The sequence below is a fragment of the Pongo abelii genome, chromosome 6, assembly GCF_028885655.2.
Source record: "Pongo abelii isolate AG06213 chromosome 6, NHGRI_mPonAbe1-v2.0_pri, whole genome shotgun sequence".
Lineage (NCBI taxonomy): Eukaryota > Metazoa > Chordata > Mammalia > Primates > Hominidae > Pongo > Pongo abelii.
Genome location: NC_071991.2, coordinates 131,546,979 through 131,569,361, shown reverse-complemented (window position 1 = coordinate 131,569,361; position 22,383 = coordinate 131,546,979). Strand labels below are relative to the sequence as shown.

Sequence of the window (22,383 nt, the reverse complement as noted above, 5' to 3'; positions counted from 1 at the left end):
CCCTAGTTTATAACTGTTATAAACTGAAATACCAGCTTAGACAAGAAACAAGGTTAAATTGAAAAATAAAACTGTGCTGGCCGGGCGTGGTGGCTCACGCCTGTAATCCCAGCACTTTGGGAGGCCAAGGCAGGCGGATCACGAGGTCAGGAGATTGAGACTATCCTGGCTAACACGGTGAACCCTGTCTCTACTAAAAATACAAAAAATTAGCCGGGTGTGGTGGTGGGCGCCTGTAGTCCCAGCTACTCGGGAGGCTGAGGCAGGAGGATGGCGTGAACCCGAGAGGCAGAGCTTGCAGTGAGCTGAGATTGTGCCACTGCACTCCAGCCTGGGTGACAGAGTGAGACTCCATCTCAAAAAAAAAAGAAAAAGAAAACTGTGAAAATATCAAGAGTAGGCAAACTCATAGAGAAAAGAAAGTAGAGTCGAGGTTACCAGGAGTTGAGGGGAGTAATAGTTTAATGGGTATAGAGTTTCTGTCTGCGGTAATGACAAATTTTGGAAATAGGTAGCGATGATGGTTATACAACATTGTGAATGTAATTAGTACCATTGAATTGTACACTTAAAATGGTTAAAACGGCAAATTTTATGTTAAGGTATGCTTTTTAACCAAAATATAAAATTAATTTAAAAAGATGGAAAAATATAAGAACAATGAAATCCTGTGCTAAAGCTTCTTTTGCTCCTTAATCTCTCTTGGTTTTCTGTAATCAGATATATAAGGATGTGTTCCCCACTTTTACAATTTAACAATTGACATAACTTGACAAATCATATCAGTCCTTTTATTAAAGATAAAGGGAAACTTTATGGACTAGTCAACTGCTCAGTTCTCCTCTGTCTGACTTATAACCATCATCATTTCTTTCTACCATTAGTCAGATTAATGATTTGCAAATACAATTTTATTTTATGATCTATATAGCAAGAACTCAGGGTGATAGTTGGTCCAGCTTTCTAAAAGCTTTACTGGAAGCATTGACTATCCCAGAAGTAGGTTGTTTAGAGACAAATGGAAGGAAAGACATCCCTTAATACTGAGTTGTGAATATAGTTTTTTCCTTATTTTATAGAAACTATTTTATTTACTTGTGCTTTTTAAGCCTTCGGGTATTAGAAATAAATGTTATCCACATTACAATAGGGAAAATAAGACAATTTTATATATATATACACACACACGCATACATATATACACACATATATACACATACATATATTATATATACATACATATATATATATATATATTTTTTTTTTTTTTTGAGATGGAGTCTCACTCTGTCACCAGGCTGGAGTGCAGTGCTGCGATATCAGCTCATTGCAACTTCTGACTCCCTGGTTGAAGCGATTCTCCTGCCTCAGCCTCCCGAGTAGCCGGGATTACAGGCATGCACCACCACGCCCGGCTAATTTTTGTATTTTTAGTAGAGACGGGGTTTCTCCATGTTGGCCAGGATGGTCTCGACCTCCTGACGTCGTGATCTGCCCGCCTCGGCCTTCCAAAGTGCTGGGATTACAGGCGTGAGCCACCGCGCCCGACTGATATATATTTTAAATTAAGGGGCTATCTGAAGATTTCAGGGTTTGTAATCACTGTGTACCTAAAGTTACTATTTTATACATGCACTAAGTGAAAATTCAATTAATCCACCCATTGGTGAAAGTTTATATTTCTGAGTCCAGGCTGAAAGATGCTGTACTCAGAACTGATAAACCTTGCGCTTCCTTTAATCACTCTGTTCCACTCTCATTGTTAGAGTAGAAATTCAGCTTGTATTCTTAGTTATAAATTAGCAACGTAAAATTATGAAAGATAAAGCTATGTATTACTACTTCAGATATCTGGGAATAATTTTCAGTTTGCACTGATACAGGATTACCACTTTAAGAAAAACAATGCTGTTGGTCATAAGATTTCTGTTTGTACTGACGCCTAATCCAATTGGGAAAAACCTCAGCTCTGGACAGCCGGATTCTAATAGTGCACAATGACATTATATATAGGTTTTTATTTTAAGAAATGGGAGCTCAAAATTATTTCTCGAATCCAGTTAACGGTTATTGGTTAGATTTAGAATAGAAAACCAAGGCTTCATATTTCCAGTCCAGTTTTCTAATTGTTCAGACAAAGCTGTCTTTCACAGAATCATAAATATTTTTTATTTCAATTTCTTCCTTTTGAAAGCTCAATTATTTTTAAAAAAATTCATTATACTAAAACTATTGTTTTTTATTTCTAGAGGTCCCATTTATGTGAGTAATGTGTTTATACACATATATCTAAATTATAGAACTTAAAATCAGAGTGACCCAGCTCAGAGCAGCAGCAATGAGGTGAAGCACCAGCTGGGCACATGATGGTGACTCTGCTGGGACTCTGGGTCCCTTCCTGGGGAGTGCTGATGAGAGGTGAGGCCAGCTGGACTTCCTGGGTCGAGTGGGGACTTGGGGAACTTTCCTGCCTTACAAGAGGATTGTAAAACGCACCAATCAGTAACTTTCCTGTTTTACAAGAGGTTTGTAAAATGCACCAATCAGTGGTCTGTAAAACACACCAATCAGCAGGATTCTAAAAGTAGCCATTCTCAGGGAGGATTGAAAAAAGGGCACTCTGATAGGACAGAAACGGAACATGGGGGGGGACAAATAAGGGAATAAAAGCTGGCCACCCCCGCCAGCAGCAGCAACCCACTCGGGTCCCCTTCCATGCTGTGGATACTTTGTCCTTTCGTTCTTAACACTAAACCTTGCTACTGCTTACTCTTTGGGTCCGTGCCATCTTTAAGGGCTGTAACACTCACCACGAAGGTCCACGGCTCCATTCTTGAAGTCAGCAAGACCACGAACCCACCGGCAGGAACCAACTCTGGACACACTGACACTTGTTTTAAGGTAATTATGGTTGGCTCCACTCTCGTGCACTGAACCTGTAAACATCTGGCCCCCATTCCTTGGCACCTTCTTCACAGCCCTGAGACTCAGGAAGAACATTGGCTCTACTTCTTGTCCCACTAGAGACACCATTAAATGTATGTTAATAAGGACCATGTTCATTAGAACTTTTTAGATACTCACTTGAATAATGTCTGGCCTCTACAATGTTACTTTATGTGCAAGTTTATTCTTAAACCCACAAGTAGGAAAACTAACTTCCTCAGCAAATTAATTGTCTAGGTAAGATAAAGTGGTTGGCTTCAGAAAACACATTGTTTTTCAAAATACTAAACATGCCAAAAAAACAAAGGGGCCTTGAGGCTAGTGATTTGATACATTAATTACAAATCTGCCTACCTACCTTTTAAAGTTGGAATTCTATTAGTCAGTAACTAGATGGCTCAGTTTCAGTTATGAAATGTAACTGAGAGCTAAAACATTTCTACAAATTCAGTAATTCACCCTTTTCATTAAATCAGCCAAGCCTAGCCTCATTAGTCCAAATAAATAAAATTTTATAATACCCGTTAAAATCAAAGTCTATTTTTCTATGCACACATTATCTGATCTATTAATTTACCAAATGGCAACTGCACCCAATAGCCAGTGTTCCTGATAGTTGTAGAATAAGAAAAGATACAGAGATGGAATCTCACTGGCTGTTGAGGCAAAGTCTTGTTCAAGCCTCACCAGTCAGTGGCAACCTCAGATTGAGAAACACACTGTTCTCAGTCACTCAGAGCTGGTCAGGCTCAGGGGACTGATTCATATTTATCCAAACCCACAAGAGGCTGATTTAAAAGCCAGTACACCAATTAATTAATTTACAATGGAGACAAGCCTGGCTCAGGGATCAGGGCAGGGTGGGTAACGCAGGGTACAGCCCCCACAGGAGCAGGTCCACCCGACGGGACCAAATTAAAGATCAGAAGGTTGCTTGGTTAGCAAAGAATTAAGGCAAGGGGAGCCAGATTTCCTCAAGAGAAACTTCTACTGAGCTACAGAAGCCTCATTAGATACACTACATAGCCCTTCTCCATAGACATGGCCTTCTAAAGAACCAACGCCCAGTGCAGAGATTCCGAGCAGGGCTGAATAAATACACTGACACGCTCCTAATCTAATGTTCCCCAATCCCCACTTTGTATACTGAGCACAGTCCTCCAGTCCTCCATTCCTGCCTATTTTAAGACAGGTCAAACTTTCTCCAGGAACATTCCAGTCAGCAGGTCATACCCTGGTCACTTCATCTCCTCTAAGACATATGGAGAAGGAAATTCTCAGCCATTATCTGTTGATTTTTACCAGTTTCACATTGACCTCATTCCAAAATATCAGGGGACTTCAACCTGGGAAAGGTGTGCAAAATTACAAAACAGCATTGGTTTGAAGTCTGGCAAAATCATGACCTGCCCTGCCTCAGTCTGCCAGGATGCAACCTGGTAAACAAAATCCTATTTGGGCAAAAAGTCACAACCGCTAAAACACAAAGCTGAACATACTTGCAAAGCAACCAGGGTCTCGGGTTAACATTTCACGATATGCAGTGTGTGAATGGGGTTTGGTCCATCAAGGGAAAGTTTTAAAACTTACTATGGTGGCAAAATACACATAACACAACATTGACTATCTTAACCTTTTTTTTTTTTTTTTTTTGAGATGGAGTTTCGCTTTGACACTAGGCTAGAGTGCAGTGGTGCAATCTTGGCTCCCTGCAACCTCCTACTCTCTGATTCAAGCAATTCTCCTGCCTTAGCCTCCTGAGTAGCTGGGATTACAGGCACATGCCACCACGCCTGGCTAATATTTGTATTTTTAGTAGAGACAGGGTTTCACCATGTTGGCCAGGATGATCTCTATCTCCTGACCTCGTGATCTGCCCACCTCAGCCTCCCAAAGTGCTGGGATTAGAGGCATGAGCCACTGCGCCCGGCCATCTTAACCATTTTTAAGTACACAGTTCAGTGGCATGAAGTATATTCACACTGTGCCACCATCACTATCATCCATCCTCAGAACTCTTTTCATCTTCTCAAACTGACCCTGTACCCATTAAACCACTCCCATTCCCTAGCCTCTGGCAACTACCGTTCTACTTTCTGGCTCTAGAATTGACTACTCTAGATACCTCATGTAAGTGGAATCATACAATAGCTGTCCTTTTGTGACTGGCTCATTTCATTTGGCACAATGTCTTCAAGGTTCACTTGTGTGTAGCATGTGCCAGAATTTCCTTCCTTTTTTAAGGTCAAATAAAATTCTGTTTTATGGGTTCCTTCCACCTTTTGGCTATTGTGAATAGTGCTGCTAAAAACATGGGTGTGCAGCTCTCTTTTTGAGACCCTGCCTTCAATTCTTTTGGAGGTAGATCAGAAGTGGGATTGCTGGATGATAGGACAGTTCTATTGCTAATTTTTGAGGAAACTCCATACCGTTTTCCACAGGAGCAATACCATTTTACACTCCTGGCAGCAGCACATAAGGGTTCCAATTTCTCCACATCCTTGCCAACACCTGTTAATTTCTGTTTTTTTATTTTGTTTTTATAGTAGCCATCCTAATAGTTGTGAGGTGGATTCAAGGGAGGCTTTTAAAGACATCTCAAAATTCACGTACCAAAATTCTAACTTAGGGCTTTAGAGTTCCTGGATTCCAAGGGAATGCACTCTTACATATACTACATCATGTGCTGCTCACCATCCATGTGGTGATGAGGAGCATTAGATAAGGAGCATTAGGTCCACGTAGCAGGACAGTAAACTGAAGCTCCGAACAGCGAAGGAGCTCACCCAAGAGAGCACAGGGCTAGGACCAGGAACACCGATCCTATGACTAGGGCTCTTGCCACTATATTCCGCAGCACAGTATTTTGAGGACCGAGGTAACGCAAAGAAAAGGGGAAAGAAAACTCTCAGACTAAATACAAACCTGACATGTAGAACATCATCTCAGCTCTCTAAGGAATGAAACCTCTGGAAGGCTGAGTTCTGAACCATGAGGTTAACCCTTATCTATTACCTCCGCCAAGGCACTGCCTAGCCTGTTCCTGAAGGGCAGTACCTGGAGGTCCATCATGACCATGGAGATAAGCAGAGTTACAGGTCCAGAAAGCTGACTCATGCTGCTTGTTTTGGGGACAATTGCCCCAGAAGAAGTACAGGAATAAAAGAGAACCAGCTTTAGCCCAAGTGATAGGTACCCAAATAGCAACTCAGATTTGTTTTCCTTTCCATGAAAAAAAAAAAATCCTGGCACAAAAATGATAGAATAGTACCTGCAGTTGTAGCCAAACTCTTGGCAGGTTCCTCTGTCAATCCAAGGTATTCTCTAATGAGCTGACTCAGTTTTCGGTAGGCAACATCCAGATCATCTGCAGCAAATAGAGTACATTTTAAAACAACAGGATCACATCCAATACAGTTGATGTTCAACTATCGGTGGTAATGATTTGTTTACTGCATTTAATTTTATATATGTTATGGTAGGCAGAATTTTAAGATGACCCTAAGGACACATCACCCTTGTATAATCAATCTCCTCCCCTTAAGTGTGGGCAGAACCTGTGAAGGCAATGAGATACCACCTCCACGATTGTGTGACATTCAGCAAAAGGGATTTTTGCGGATGTAGTTAAGGTTATTAATGGGTTGACTTCGGGTTAATCAAAAGGGAGATTATCCAGGCAGGCCCCCCCAGTCACATGAGCCACATAAAAGGAGAGTTTTCTCCAGCTGTTGGCAGAAAAAGAAGTCAGAGACTCAGATCACAAGGAGAATTTGATGTGCTGGTGCTGGCTTGAAGATGGTGGGGCCATGAGGATGAGACCTGAGAGCAACCTCCAGAAACTGAGGATAATTCTTGGCAGACAGCACACAGGGAAACTGGGACCTCAGTTCTACAACCAAAAGAAACTCCATCCTGCCAACAAGAATGAGCTTTGGGGGCTTATCCCCAGAGCCTTCAGATGAGCCCTTAGCTTCCTGATACCCTGAGCAGAAAATCCAGCTATGCTGTACCAGACTTCTAATCTACGAAACTGTGAATTAATAAATGGGTGTTGCTTTAAGACACTAAGTGTGATCATTTCTATGCAGGAATAGAAAACAAATTCAACTGTGTAATACATTAACATGTTTCAGAGACCAAAAACTATTATTAATAAGTTGAACCATATGAAATTGCTGTTTTCATAGGTCAAAATAGTTGAATATCAACAATTTCATATGGTTCAACTAATGTCCCCTGTCCATCTAGTTCATCTAGTTTCCCTTCCCCCTAAGAGGTAATCAGTGTTAGTTTTTTGAGGATTCTGCCAGAGAACTTTTTTATGTAGCACAAGAAAATACAATTGCATAATTTTTTACATAAATGATGGCATACTATATTGTAAACTTGTCTTTTTTAGTAACTGTATGACTTGAAGATATTTCCGTATCTAGACACAGAGAATTTTCTCATTCCTTTTTATGACTGTGTAATATAGTGCACTTTAAAAATATATAGAAATTTGCCAGGTGCGGTGGCTCACGCCTGTAATCCCAGCAGTTTGGGAGGCTGAGGAGGGTGGATTGCTTGAGGTCAAGAGTTTGAGACCAGCCTGGACAACATGGTAAAACCCCTTCTCTATTAAAAATGCAAAAATTAGCTGGGCGTGGTGGCAGGCACCTGTAATCCCAGCTATTCGGGAGGTTGAAGCAGATGTAGTGCTTGAACCTGGGAGGTGGAGGAAGAAGTTGCAGTGAAGCAAGATCACGCCACTGCACTCCAGCCTGGGCGACAGAGCGAGACTCTCTCAAAAAAAAAAAAAAAATTATATATATATATATATATATTTATATATATATATATTTATATATATATATATAAAGTTTCTAGAATATATCTATAGAAATTTTATATGTATAAAAATATGTATACATATATAGAGAAATTTTCATATTTCGATAAATTCTCCCATGAACTATTGCTTTAAATTAAATGGTCATTTCTAAGCTAGTTTCTGAAAATGTTTGTTTTACACATACATTTTTAAGTTATAATATTTTGAGTAGTTGGGTTTTCAACCTATGTGTAGATTATAATCAAATTACCTGAGTTTCATATGCCTTTCTAGAAATTTAAATGTGTATTTCAAATTATATATAATTTAACTTTGTTCTCACAATGTCCCCTAAAAAATGAACTTAGTTCAGGCTCATTTTACACCAGATCTTATTAGCTACAATCTTAAGAAATAATTGAGACAATGCTCTCATTAAAACAGTGGAAGATTAGACCTCTTGGATTCTTACCCCTTTTCGCAGCTCTTTGTGATTCACTGTTACAAGGAAAATAGCTTTTACCCAAGAATTTTATCCCCATGAAACAAACTTTTAATTCAGTAACCTTACATTTCAAAAACAAAACTTTGCTGAAAATTACCAACCTGCATTGATTACTGCATCAAAATATCCCGGAAAATTCTGATTAATTTTAATATAAAGGTCCACTCTAGAGACAGCAAATTCAATTTCTGCACGACTGAATAATCCTTTTCTCCGCAAATATCCCTCATATTTTTCCTTGTTCATGGGCACCACCAGGATATAACGAGGCTCAAAATAGGAATATTTCAAACTTCTTACACCCTGTGCATTAAAAGGAAGGTAATAAATTGGAAACAGATACATGATCTAGAAATCATTTTCGAGCCATCTGACAACATGGGTATAAGCAGTAATATTATTAATATATTGAAGAATTTATTTCATCTGTATAGTTAGCTACTATTTTTCTATAAATATCTCAAGATTGGATTACATTTCTCTCTTCATCAAGTTTTAAATTGTCATTGGAAATATTACAATTCACTCCACCTGGCTTTCCTTTAATTAATCATTCTAATGAATATGACTGTTAGAAAATTGCTGGATATAAAATAGGTACATTCATAGCAATATTGCAACTTTATTACAGAAAGGTAATTTCAATTCGATATTTCAAAAGGCTTCTGTGGAGCACCAGGAGATAGAGATCTTACCAGGGAGAAAAGGCTCTTCTGTGACCCCTTTGTCATCATCTTGGGACCCTTTCTGCACATAAATCAGCACCCTGGTTGGGAAGGCCAAGCTCCTCGTAACCTGCAGACCAGGAGATCACAGCGTGGAACTGTGTAAGGAACTGACTGGTCTGTGAATCTGGAGGGCTTGGTCACGACTGCAGCTCTCCGGCTCCTGTAGACGCTGCACAAATCCTTCAAGTTCTCTGGCTATCAGTTTCCTCACGGGTGAAATGAAAGAGCCATTCCAAATGGACTCTAAAGTCCCTTCCATCTCAATCAGTTTCACTCAATGTTCAAAGTCTTTGTTTTAAAAATTCAGTTGGAAGAAATACAGGCTATTTCCAAAATAATTTCTGAAACAGTCAATGACCAGGACAGTCTGGAAAAATACTTCAGCTGGGGAGAATCAGGGGAATCAAGCATGGATTATAGACTCAACCTCCTGGAAATGAGGAAGAGTGAACTCCCAGGGAGAAAAACAGTGAAACAGGAGCCATTGCTCAGATAACTGTTGGACTGGAGAAAGATAGACACAAAAGATGGAGAGTTTCTGGACTCACAAATGCATTAATTTTTGTTTCTGCCTTGTCAAATGAAGAAATTTTTTAGAAAAGACCTTTTATTTTTGCTAGTTATTATAGAAACAAAGAAAACCTTCCTTAAAGATACAAAACAATTTAATCACAGAGAAGTAAGATTGGAAATCTAAGTCAGGAAAGTTAAAGAGCTGGAAGAAATGTGTAAGCTAGGAAACACTTATACCAACACGAAGAGCCAAAAGGGAATTGCAGTCTCCTACTGTGTGAAGTCACAAAAGAAAGAAGAAAGATTCCGAGTTGACATCGAAGGATTATGTACCTGATTTGCCTAGGTTTTGTTTTCTGTATGTTTGGTCTAATTGAATTAGTTTTATAATTGCTTTTTTTTTTAATTCCAAAAGTGTCATACTGCTCAGTTAAAGGATCTTGAAAAAACAATCAACTATTTTTGAAGGTTCCAAGTATGTAATAAAGCTATATTTTTAAAAAATAAATGAGTGGGAAATTCATAGTTTTACTCTGGATCTTAATTTTGGAGAAGCTTCTACATACTCTAATTATAGATCATTGTTGGGGGAAGACAGGGTATCAGGGTAGAGAGAAAAATCTCCTGACATCTACGGGTCTAAATTGCCAGAAGTATGAAAATATTATACCCAGTGAGCAACTGCAGTTAAATGGCAGCACAGCCCACACATCTCATGCAGAAGGAAGGAACAGAGTTGACCACATGGGGCTGCCATTGTCCTGAGGGGACGGGGAACCAGTTCCACACTCTAAGAATCAGGCTTTATCTACACCCTTTTATGTAAACAGAGACCATGCTCTAAAAAGAAAAAGGAGCATTTAGTGAGGAAATAACAGAAAATAAAGCTCGAGTGGCAGTTTCACTCACAATATCTGTGCAATTTCTTGTATTGTAACGGAACTCCTGTCACTTAATGTTTCACGTGTCTTGCCCCCCATAGTAATTATAAACGGAATATCTTATCTTGTGCCTGGCAATGTGTTGTCTGTGCATTGTAACCCCCTCCCCAACCTCAAATATGTATATACATTATCGCATGTACCCCAAATATGTACCTCAATTATGTATCAGTAAAAAATTTATACATATATATACACACACACATATACACACACCACACTCACACAAACTACACACACATTAATTGGTTGAATGAAAACACTTACTTCTATTTCCATATGAATACAGCTTGCCAAACCATCTCTTGCGATACCTTCTACGGTGTCCCTATTTAATCCATACTTGTGATTACCATAACTAAATGTTAGAATGAATTTCCCCTGGAATTCGAGAAGAACAAAGATTTTCATATAACAGCAGCCATCATGGAATTTACATAACTAAAATCATTTGATGTCTTATTCTAAATAATTTCAAAAACCTTACACATTTTAGCAACTGTGTAAGGATGACAATGGGGTAAATGAAACTTAATTTCAAACTGTGACAGAGAAATTTATTCAGAATTCTCAGCTGACAAAAAAAAAATAGGTTTTTAGAAATAATTTGCTGACAAAATGTTGAGGAGTGTTAAGGCACTGCAGCATATGGTAAAATAGACTATTTTGTTTACTTACCCACTTCCTGCCAAACCGGCACCAAAACCTTCATTACTGAGAGAACAAAACTAATGGCCTGCCCTTTACCGCCGCCATTTCAGCTGTGCCAGCACACCAGGCAACCCAGAAAAGCCTTCCATTTCCAAACGCCTTGCATTACCAAGATAAGCCATGAATTACGGATAATTCCGGGAGGCCATGAATTACAGGGACATCCTAAAAGCTTTGAAAAAGCAGACCCATCCTGTTTTTCCTCATAGATAGCTTTCTACTGAAACTGCCCCAAATGTCATCCAACAGAATTGGTGTCTGCCCTATAGCCATTTGAACTATAAATGACGCCTCTGTCTGTATTCTGGAAGCTCAGTTCTTCCAAAAACTGTATTCCCTTGGGAAAAAAAAAGGGTCGGGGGCAAGTAAAAAGACGTCTCTCAAAATTGTCTGTGATTTTTTCTTTGGCAATACTATATTCATTAAACCATATTCATACTACATTCATTAGGTCAAATCTAAACTGGGTAACTGATGACAACAGAAGGAATAAAAACGTGGATGATGTTGGCAAGTGTGACTTCTCATATACGTGATTTTGAAATAAACAATGAAGTGAAAACTTCCAGGGCTGCATTGAATCCCATCAAATGGCGGTGGCAGCATTAAGAACAGTAGCAGTTGGGTCTATTGCTACCCTGCGTCTTGGCCCCAGATGTTCTGGAGATGTGAGAGTACAGGGATGGACTGTCTGTCAGGGAAGAGAGGTCAGAGACCAGAAGGCACAGGGTGTCTTTTGAGGTTGGGGGATGGGTCTCTGGGCGATGTGTCTGCTGCAGGTGATGAGGAAAATCCACATCCCCCATAATCAAAAGAAGTTTATGTTATATATTCCAAAAGTTAAAAACTCAACAATAAATATCCTTACTATTTTACTCCTTCAATGTCATACTTTCTTTGTTATTTGGAACAAATACTGTGACTCCTTTTCTGGCTCTCCTTTCAGATAGAAACTTTATCTTGTTTATTGCATCTGCTGGTTAGTGTTATGTGTCAACTTGGAAGATGTTTGGGGTGAGATGAACATTTAAATTGGTGAACTTCAAGGAAGCAGACTGCCACCCATAATATAGGTGGACTTTATCCAATCAGTTGAAGGCCTCAATAGAACAAAAAGATCAGCCTTTGGATTTCATGTGCACCACTGAAACTTCCATTGCAAAGTTATGACTGAGACAATGAAAGAGATCTAACCTAACTGACTCCATCTTGCTTCTAACCTCCAAACTGTCCTTGTTCATTCTTGGGCACAGGCTGAACTAAGTTTGGGAGGAACTTAGTTTACACTTTAAAACAAAGATGGTAACAGCCCTTTCCCAAAACAAACTCCCTTCTTGCCTGGGGACTAGACTGCCTTTGTAGGACTAAAAAATTAGCCACAAGACTAGAAATTATGGTTTAGGAGTCATGCAGCTGGAAGCTACAAGATTCGGACCCTCCCTAAACTGCTGCTAAGATCAGTGCTTGAGATATGTTGTAGACTCTGCACCTGACGGATCAGCTGGCACTGCCCAGATTGATAAACTGGCTCATCTGATCTTGTGGCCCCTACCCAGGAACTGACTCAGTACAAGAAGACAGCTTGACTCCCTATAATTTCATCTCTGACCAATCAGCACTCCTGGCTCACTGGCTTCCCCCGACCCACTAAGTTGTCCTTAAAAATTCTGATCCCCAAATGCTCAGGGCGATTGATTTGAGTAATGATAAAACTGTGGTCTCCTGCACAGCTGGCCCTGTGTGAATTATTCTTCCTCTATTGCAATTCTCATCATGAAAAATCGGCTCTGTCTAGGCAGTGGGCAAGGTGAACCCATTGGGATTTCCTGGCTGCCCGGCTCACACTGCAGATTTGGATTTGACAGTCCCCATAACCCATGTGTGCCAATTTCTTATACTAAATCTCTTTCTTTTAAGAGATGAGGTCTTGCTGTGTTACACAGGCTGGAGTGCAGTGGGGCAATCATAACTCACTGCAGCCTTGACCTTCTGGGCTCAAGCAATCCTCCTGCCTCAGCCTCCTGAGTTGCCGGGACTACAGGCATGAACCCCTACACCAGGCTAATTTTTTATTTTTTGAAGAGATAGGGTCTCATTATGTTGCCCAGGCTGGTCTCAAACTCCTAGGTTCAAGCAATCCTCCCGCCTCAGCCTCCCAAAGTGCTGGGATTACAGGTATAAGCCCAATCCTAAATCTCTTTCTATACATATACACATCCTATTGGTTCTGTTTCTCTGGAGAACCCTGACTAACACTCTGTGACTCACCGTTTTCAAAATGTATACTTGAATTCCTTTTCAGATATATACTGTAAGTTTGTTTATTGTTCACGTACAAGGACCTTCCACTGTGGATCAAAAAAAAAAAAACCAAAAAAAAACCCCATTTTCTGGAAAGATGTAGAGACGTAGAGTTGGGAGGAATCTTGTATAGTACATAGGTATAAAAGAGACCCCATTACAAGTTTGTTAAGAATTGGGATTAAGTGGTTTCCCTCCACCCCATTCTGGCTGGTGATGCTACTTTGGTTTCTTGCTGCATGTGGATTTCCTAATACATAGCAATAGTCATACTCCAGAAACCTCAGGGTCTGTGGTTTTATTTCCACAGGAGAGGGAGAGTTTCTGTGGGGACTGTGTATGTGTCCATAAAAAGGGTTCTCATATCTGTGGGCATGTTAGGGGGATGATTGTGTGTTGTGGGGGAAGTGTCTGATGGGATGGAGGAGGCACCTGTGTGGGGGAGGGTGTGCAGGTCTATGTGTTGTACCTGTCAGAGCAGAAAGGTGTGACTGTCCACAGTAAGGGTGTGCCAAGGCTGTCCGTCAATGGGCCTGCTGTAATGGAGGATGGTGGGCAGACTGTCTGGGTGGCTGCTGTGTAGAGGGGGGTTCTGTGAACAGAAGGCTGAGTGTCTGTGGGTGATTGGCAAAGCTGACAATGTGTCATGAGTTTGTCATCTCTAAGTTTGTCTCTCTTCATCGAACAGTCTCAAGCTTACATTAAAGGAAAAGAGATCAGAGGCACAATTCAAGTTCAAGAAAATTACATTATCCTGAAATGTAGATATATGTTATCAGAAGCAGTAAAAATAAGTACTTCTCAAACACAGGAGGATTTTTGTAGAGGTAGTAAAATTCTAAAACTAAATATAGTATAGAAGTGTAGTGACTTTTTAGACTAGGAATTGAACCAGACTAGATTACAGATCTGATAAGGTATGAAACACCAGAGAGCAGATGGGGTACTGAGAACAGATGAACTGACGTGAGAAAAAAAATGCCTCATACTCTAACAAGAGAAATTAACATTAATTTTGGGAACTAGTTGTCTTTCAACCTAAAAAGTCCTAAGAGACTGCTTCTTATTAATATCAAGATAACTTCTCAAATCTCTATTGAGGCTTTTAGAAACGTAAAGTCCCAGAGTACTCTTAATCAATTAAACTGAACTGCCAAAATATAGCCCTAGGAGAGAAAATTTATAAAGAATTTCCAAGATGTTCTTTTGACAAAGTTAGAGGAAAAATTGCCTAGGGATCATAGGATTTTCTCACTTGTATATCTCCACAAACACAAGAGAAGTCCAGAAAACATGCACCATTTATAGAGTTGGCCATTGAAAATTAAACTCATAGAAACTGCAAAGCCTATGCTGAAATGTTCCATGATCTTGTACAATGAAGAATAAGCCAGGTCCATTATTTTGGGGTCGGGAACAGAGGAAGGAAGAAGGAAAAAGAAGGGGAAAGAAGAAAGAGGATATGTAGCTATAAGGGAATCACCAGTTGGAAGGTAATCTTTCAAAAGCAGAAACACAGATGAGTCCCTCATCTGATAGTTCAGTGGGCTTCAGAAAAGAAAAGAAAGTGGTGTAGGATTTACTTGGTGATAGAAACAATGAAGATATAAACAAAAATAAGGGCCACGGTGAAGTAAAAACAAAAGGTTTACAGATTCATTGATCGTGATGAAAATATGAGCTACTACTTCAGTTTAACTGAAGTCATGGGCAGATACATATTTACATTAGCATACACTTTCAACAGATAAAACATGCTAGGATTATGAGGGTTCCGTTTGTATGTGAAGGCCAAGAAGGAACATATAAGTTGTTTTGAAGAAAATGAATTCAAAGACAAGAGTGTTTTGAGTTACTATCAATAACCAGATTGTCAGGGTTTCAGTAAAAAACAAACAAATGCAAAAACCCAAAACTTAAACAAGATTGTTCTGAGTGCCTGTGAAATGGACTAATGCACGGCAACTACCTTGACCTTGTAAAAACATAGTCCTCAAAGAAGTTAGGGATCATCTCCCATCTTCTAGCAAGGGCTGCCATCTGCATTAGTAAACTGCTTGGCCTCCAGGACTGAGAACTTCTCAAACAGGAACATGACCATGGAAGGTAACATGTCCAGAACAAGCCAACTAAATGGGACACACCATATTGAAATGGTGCTTAGGGTTGTAACAATTAGAAAGCACCACAGATAATACACAGAAAGACTACTCTCTGGACAGAATACCCAAATCCCCAGACATACTTAATTTACAAGCTTTGTGCACCATCGGTTCTGTAAGAACTGTTTTTCTTGAGTAAATCTGACTAATAAGAGTAGCAGCAACTGATAAGTACAGATCACAAGTATTTTTCATACTGCTTTAGTTCTATTTCCTTAAAATGCCTACTGATTCATTTTTATTGGAAATTTACAATATTTTCTCTGAGACAATAAAATAAAAAAGCATGTGAAGAATGATGTATTAAGCACTTTAAGAAAAAAACAACCCAGTAAGAACTCACCTGTCATAGCAAGCACAAAACTTAATTCTTCCTTTTTTATTTATAACTATTTCCTAACATTTTTGCCAGAGAACGTGTATTTCTTGTGCAATAAAAACAAAGGCAAACATTCTTACCATGTTTACCATTTCATCAAAAACTTCTTGAGAGATAAAATGATAATCAACTCGATCCCCTTCTCCAAAGTAAGGTGGTCTTGTGGTGTGACAGGCCCTGAAATCATAAAACAGATCACCTAGTCTATTTCTAACTTGAAATTCAAAACGGAAAAGGTTTCAGGATAAAGTATGTTTTAAAAAATGAAGTTAATCCACAAATCATAAATCATAAAGTAATACAGTTGTGAGAATATGTTGGTTTCAAAGTGCTAGATTATATTCAGTTGCTATCATCTATAAGGATTATACAAAATTTGGATTATCCTTACCAAATTTTTACTCATTATTACTTGTCACCTTCTGAACCACTTCCTTTTTCATCATGTAGTAATACTTTAAGAAGTAAATCGATACTTATCACTCAACTATTTTCCACCCACCTGCTTTCATGTTTAATCTGTGAGCCCTTTCCACAGGCTGTCCTCTCCTTCCACCTGGCTGGCCTACTTGTTTCTCAGAACTCAGTTTAAATGTCACCCTCCAAAAATCCTTTCCTGACCTCTATGGCTGGATTATTCATCTCTTTATATTTCCACAGCCTTAGTGTCTTTGCCAATTGCATTCCAGTTATATGTTCAGGGCCCATCCCCTCCACCACTTGAGGGCAAATCTATCTCATGTGCCCTGTGCTTGGTCCATATCAACACTGTGTATAAACCTCCTGTGGCAATCCATGGTGCCAATGCTGAATGGAAGTCTCAGCTCAACCAAAGAGGCCTTTTCTCTCCACTGTCTGAAATAGCCTCCCCATCCCACCACACCGCTCAACTACTGTCTATCCCCAGAACTGCTTTCTTTTATATATTTATCTGTTTTTTTCCTATCTTTCCCAGCAGAACATATGAATCCTAAAGGGGAGTACAATGTCTTATTCACCACGGCATTCCCAATGCCTGGCACATAGTAGGCATTTGATAAATTTTTGTAAAATGAATGAAAAATGAAACATGAGAAGTGGATAATAGCTGCTAAGAACTCCATTTTATAGACGACTACAAAAATAACTCCTCTAAGGTCACACAGCAGGCCAGTGTTGGTCCTACAACAAGAATATGGTGGTCCCAACCACTAGGACTCTTGAGTTCATATAATTCTGCCTTCCACTGTTAAGTGCAGAAATGCAAACTGATTTTTAGATTTTCCTGTAGTTTTAAAATAGCAGATGAGAGCCAGGCACCGTAGCTTATTCCTGCAATCCCTGCACTTTGGGAGGCCAAGGCAGGAGGACTGCTTGAGCCCAGGAGTTCAAGACCAGCCTGGGCAACATAGTGAGATCCTGTCTCTACAAAAAAATGTAAAAATTAGCCAGGTGTGGTGGCATGTGCCTGTGGTCTCAGCTACTCAGGAGGTTGAGGTGTGAGGCTCACTTGAGCCCAGGAGTTTGAGGCTGCAGCGAGCCATAATTGCCCCACTGCATTCCAGCTGAGGCAACAGAGCAACACCCTGTTTCAATAAATAAATAATAAAATAAAATAAGAGATGAGACTAGCTAGACACTTGACATGCTATTTCATTTATTTCTTACAAAAACCATAAGCTAGGTATTATTTCTTATTTTTATTTTACAAATAATGAAACTGGAGGCACAGTGATTAAGTAATGTTACTAAGTAGCAATGCCACGATGACTCAAAAGTCAATTCTTGTTAATATCATACTAATTCAGAGAGTAAAGTTGCAACCTCGAAAGGCTCTTCACTGCAAAGTCAAAGACAAATAAATGTTTATAATTCATACCACTGCTCCCTTTCCATTATACTTAAGAATTAACTGTATTAATAAATTTTAAGGTCTTAACATCATATTTAAATTATATACTCAGGAAAGAGAGTACATTCTAAGAGAAGGCTGTCAAAACACTGTGGCATTTGTTTTGTTGTTTGAATACATTGGCATTTCTTCACATGCCTTAGCAGAGACCTGACACCCTCTGTCTATTGGTGTCCTTGACAGTCAGGGAAGATAAATCAATAGCTTGGCACCCTTGCAGCAAACCCTTAGCATAGCCTTTACACATTATGCTGAACTTACGTTTCTCAACAAAGGAATTGAGTGGCAAGAATTTCTTCCGAATTTCTCAAAGAAAGGCAAAACAAAGGAGCAATTTGAAGCTTCTCGGCAGGTAAATAAAGAGATGGCTCCACTGATGTGCAGAACGCTGATGACAGAACCTGCAGCCACTGCAGACTTCCTATTAAGAACCTAAGATGATCTGTGTCTTTTTTTAATTTGTCATCCAATTTTCACATATAGAAATGTTCACCATGTTATACACTGCCAAAATATGAACATCTCAAAAAGAAAATGCTTCATAGTGAAGGCAACATTTCACTAAACTTACATAGGAAAAATGATACCAAATTCTAGACAAAGAAATTTGCTCAAGCCGGGACTTTCAAAATTCTTCCTTTCCCTTGTCTAAATCTTTCCACATATTCATTATTTACTAATTAATTTACTAGTTAAATTATGGTTTGTAATGGGAGTCATAATCCCAGTGATTTCACTTAACACAGAAAAGGACTAAGTTAGAGATGAACCCCAGACTTCAACTCTGGTCCTAAAAGTCTAAGGGTGCCAATTCATGGCCAGGTGTCACTAAAGCTACTACCAAACCAAGTTCACAGAAAGGAGATGATCAAGAGGAAAAGGAATTGGAAAGCCAGGCTAAATAATGGAATCCCAAAATATCCAGGGAAATGTAACAGGAAGAAAAGATATCTAAGAAGAGCTAGCAGGTGGATGAGGAAGTAGTATTTTTTTTCAGTGTCATTTAGAAGCATGCAGATTTAGAATCTTAATTCTGAACCAGATTGCCTCAGGAAATAATGAACTTGTTATTGCAAATATTTAGGCAGAGGCTTGGCTCTGAGCACATCTGAATTCAAGCACATTACAGCACGTCACATTGTTAGTAAGTGAGCTCTATCAATGGGTAGCCACAAAAGCCCAGGTATTCCTAGAGGAATTTGGGAGGTAAATGAAATTGGTCTGAACACCCAATGCAAATATATGTCAATAGCTTGCTGGACACAATTTAAGTGATCCTCCACACAAAAGATTCCAGAACATACTGTATCTAAGTATCAAACTCCATGAAGCCACTACTCTGCCCACTTTTCAGTAACTACACACCATTTTCTGACTCATGCTATCATCACCTGTCATTCTACATTCTACCTGGTCTGCTTGTCTCCAGACTTCCTTCCCTAAGCCCTTTTCCAAACTGCCAACAGGATACGCTTTTTAAAATGCAAATGTGATCACGCCATTCCCCTCCCTGTTTAGAAATCCTTTATGACCAGGCCCCTGTCTGTCCTTCCAGTCTTATCTTCTGCCATCTCCCTTGATAGTTCAAGCTGAGCCATATGCTGTCCTCTCTGCCTAGAATACAAACCCAGCTCAAGCCCCACTTCCTACTTCTCTTTTATTTCTATCCCAGAGGCTCTTTACCTCCCTCATCATAGCACCCATCAAACTATCTTGTTAATATTTACCTGTTTAAATCCCATACTATTTTGTAAGCTGCCAGCAGAAGAAGAACCATGCCTGTTCATTTCACAGTTTCATCACCAGCATATAGCATTTGCACAGTGCTCGATAAATACTGAATGAATAAATGAACCATTCTACAAATTTGTCACATGTGTATAAACAGACACCTTAGCTGAGACTGCATTTAGGTTGCTACAGCTCATATCATCTCATGTAACTAAATAGCTGTGGTCTTTTATTTTACTCTATTATAATGCTAAAAATAAAATATATTTAGTAGTCTACATCATGAGAAGTTTATGAAAATAGAGATGGCTATAAAATAGAGATCTAAGAAAGAATAAAGGTTTTCTTTCAGGGCCATTCAGATCACTTTCATGGCCTTAAATCTAGAAGATAAACAGGCATGCTGATGTTGTTTTGTGTTGCCCTCATTATCTGGCACTTTTCCAGGAAGTCACTGATTTGTGGGGTGCTCAGCTGGAAATCAATAGAGAGACTTTGAAGAAAGTAAATGCATATCTCCAGGTCACCCTTAACTAATACTGGTAAAGAAAGAACATTCAACATATTTCTAAAACCAAAAACAAATAGTAAAATCAAAACCTAACTACAGCAAAATCTCTCAGCCGCACCAATATTTGTTATGTGACTGAGTTATGTTTTCAATATTTATATATCTGGATATGCAACTTAGCATGTGAAAATTTCATTGAATGTCTTGATCTTGGGTCCATGCAATTTAGAAAGGAAGTAAAATGCCAGGAAAAAATTAAATGAGGAGGAAGGAAAGAAATGATTCAAGCAAATGGTGGAGAAAGTGCCTTTGTAAATGCTTTTATGTTTCACCATGAGACTCTATGCATGCCTTTTTTCTTTTCACATAATTAAAAATCAATAAAACTTATGTTGGATAAAGAATAATAGAAAAGAAAATCTAAACAAGAGCAATGATTTGTCCTTGAGAATGTGCGAATGTGCTTTGTTTTTTTTTTTTTTATTGTAACTAGAAAGTTGCTGCATATAATGGTAGCACTATCTTACTTTCTCAATGGATAAAGTAACTAGCTATCTAATATCCTTTTTCATCTGATGCATAGTATTTTATCCATGCCTTGATGAAATTCTTAGAATAATTTGCCACTGAACAAACCTTGACCTCTGCCTTCATGAGGATGACAGTGAAGAGTTGGATGGTGCTTCTGAAACTCTGAGGAAGGTGGATAAATGAGTTTGTAGTTGGGAGGGGGGCAGTTAGGAGTGTCTTTCTACTCACCACTAATTCCAGCCAGAAGAGAAAAATAGCAGTGGCAGAGGTAACAGTACAGGAGCATGAAGCTAATTTTAGGATTCCGTTTTGCCATCCTGTGCCTCCACCTAAATTTCACATAGCACTAATTATCTAAGGTCTGAGTCCCCCATTAGATTACAAATTTCATTAAGGCAAGGACCTCACCAGTCTTGTTCCTGCTCTACCCTCAGGGACTAGCACAAGAGAGGAATTCAATAAATATTTATTGAAAGAATGAACAAGTGGATGAATCCATTCATCCCTGCATAGCTCCATCAGTGGAGGTTGGGGAAAATCACCCATGCTTCTTATTACAGTCATTTATATGATCTGTTGCACACAATGCCATTAATTCAGCCAACCATTTACTCAGTCAGTCAGTCAGTTATTTAACAAATATTTATCACACACATGTTAAATGTCTGGCCATATACTGGGTATTGAGAACTCAATGGTGAACAAGGCTGACATGAGCCCTACCCTCAATGGGCTACAGACAAGCAGGGAAAGCAGACTTTAAATCAACTAATCACAAGCATGATGGATAAGCATTCTAATTAGGGAAATAAAAGATTCAATGAAAATGAGTAATTGGGAGGCCTCACCAGATAAGAATGTAAGGGCAGATTGGCTCCGAATCTTGATGATGACTCAATAAACACCTCTAAAAACATATCCAACAAAGTATGTCTTAGCAGTAGCATATCACAGAGAAATAAACAGGACTGGGCTACCAACCATTTGCAACATAACTGGTATCAGAGATGTGAAAGGAACTGGAGAAAACCTTGGGTCCTCATAGGTCACTTTGGTTTGCTAAAAAGTTCCAAATTTACGCATTAGCAAAATAGCATATACCCTTTTGCCTTAGTTTGTCCTTCCATTCATTGTGTTCAGCTTATCTTTTAAAACAGGTTCAGTACATCCACAGAAACATAAAGTACTCTATATTTTTATTCTAACATTAACTTTTAATTTATTTTTGTTACTTCAGGGTGTTTAAAATATATTAATCAATAATATTCCATAGTGTTTGTGGCCTAGAGTTGTTCAAATAAAGGATGTAATTTTAAATATCTAAATAAATGGACCTGTTTGAAATAGAGTTTACATTGTTTGAACATGTGTAGCTTCAGGGAAGGAAGTTTTTTTGTAATAGCATTAGGAAATAATTTGCACTTATTTTTCTGGCTGTCCTATATATCTTTGTAGCCACATCCTCAGCTCACTGACAGGCACCACTAATCCAAAAGTAATTTCTTTGCCATACACAAAAAGTACAAGAGGAAACCAGTTTAAGAGATGACAGACAATTCTAAATTTGATTCACCAAAACCTCTAAAAAAAAAATCTTTTTTTTTTTTTTTTTTTTTTTTTTTTTTTTAATATAACGAGACTCTTCTTGTTCTGTTGCCCAGGCTGGAGTGCAATGGCACAATCTTGGATTCTCATGTCTCAGCCTCCCGAGCAGCTG

At 38.9% G+C, this 22,383-nt stretch overlaps 1 protein-coding gene across 5 annotated transcripts in view; it reads right to left on the bottom strand.

Moving 5' to 3' along the window:
* LRGUK (leucine rich repeats and guanylate kinase domain containing) overlaps positions 1-22,383 on the bottom strand; it is a 147,901-nt gene that overhangs the window by 56,129 nt on the left and 69,389 nt on the right. For all 5 annotated transcript variants that reach the window (XM_054559827.2, XM_054559828.2, XM_063725789.1 and 2 more), the window contains 4 exons: positions 16,083-16,179; positions 10,717-10,830; positions 8,369-8,570; positions 6,218-6,313 (listed from right to left, as the gene is read on the bottom strand). In XM_054559827.2, coding sequence (XP_054415802.1) covers positions 6,218-6,313; positions 8,369-8,570; positions 10,717-10,830; positions 16,083-16,179 — 509 coding nt within the window. The remainder of the gene's footprint in view (positions 1-6,217; positions 6,314-8,368; positions 8,571-10,716; positions 10,831-16,082; positions 16,180-22,383) is intronic.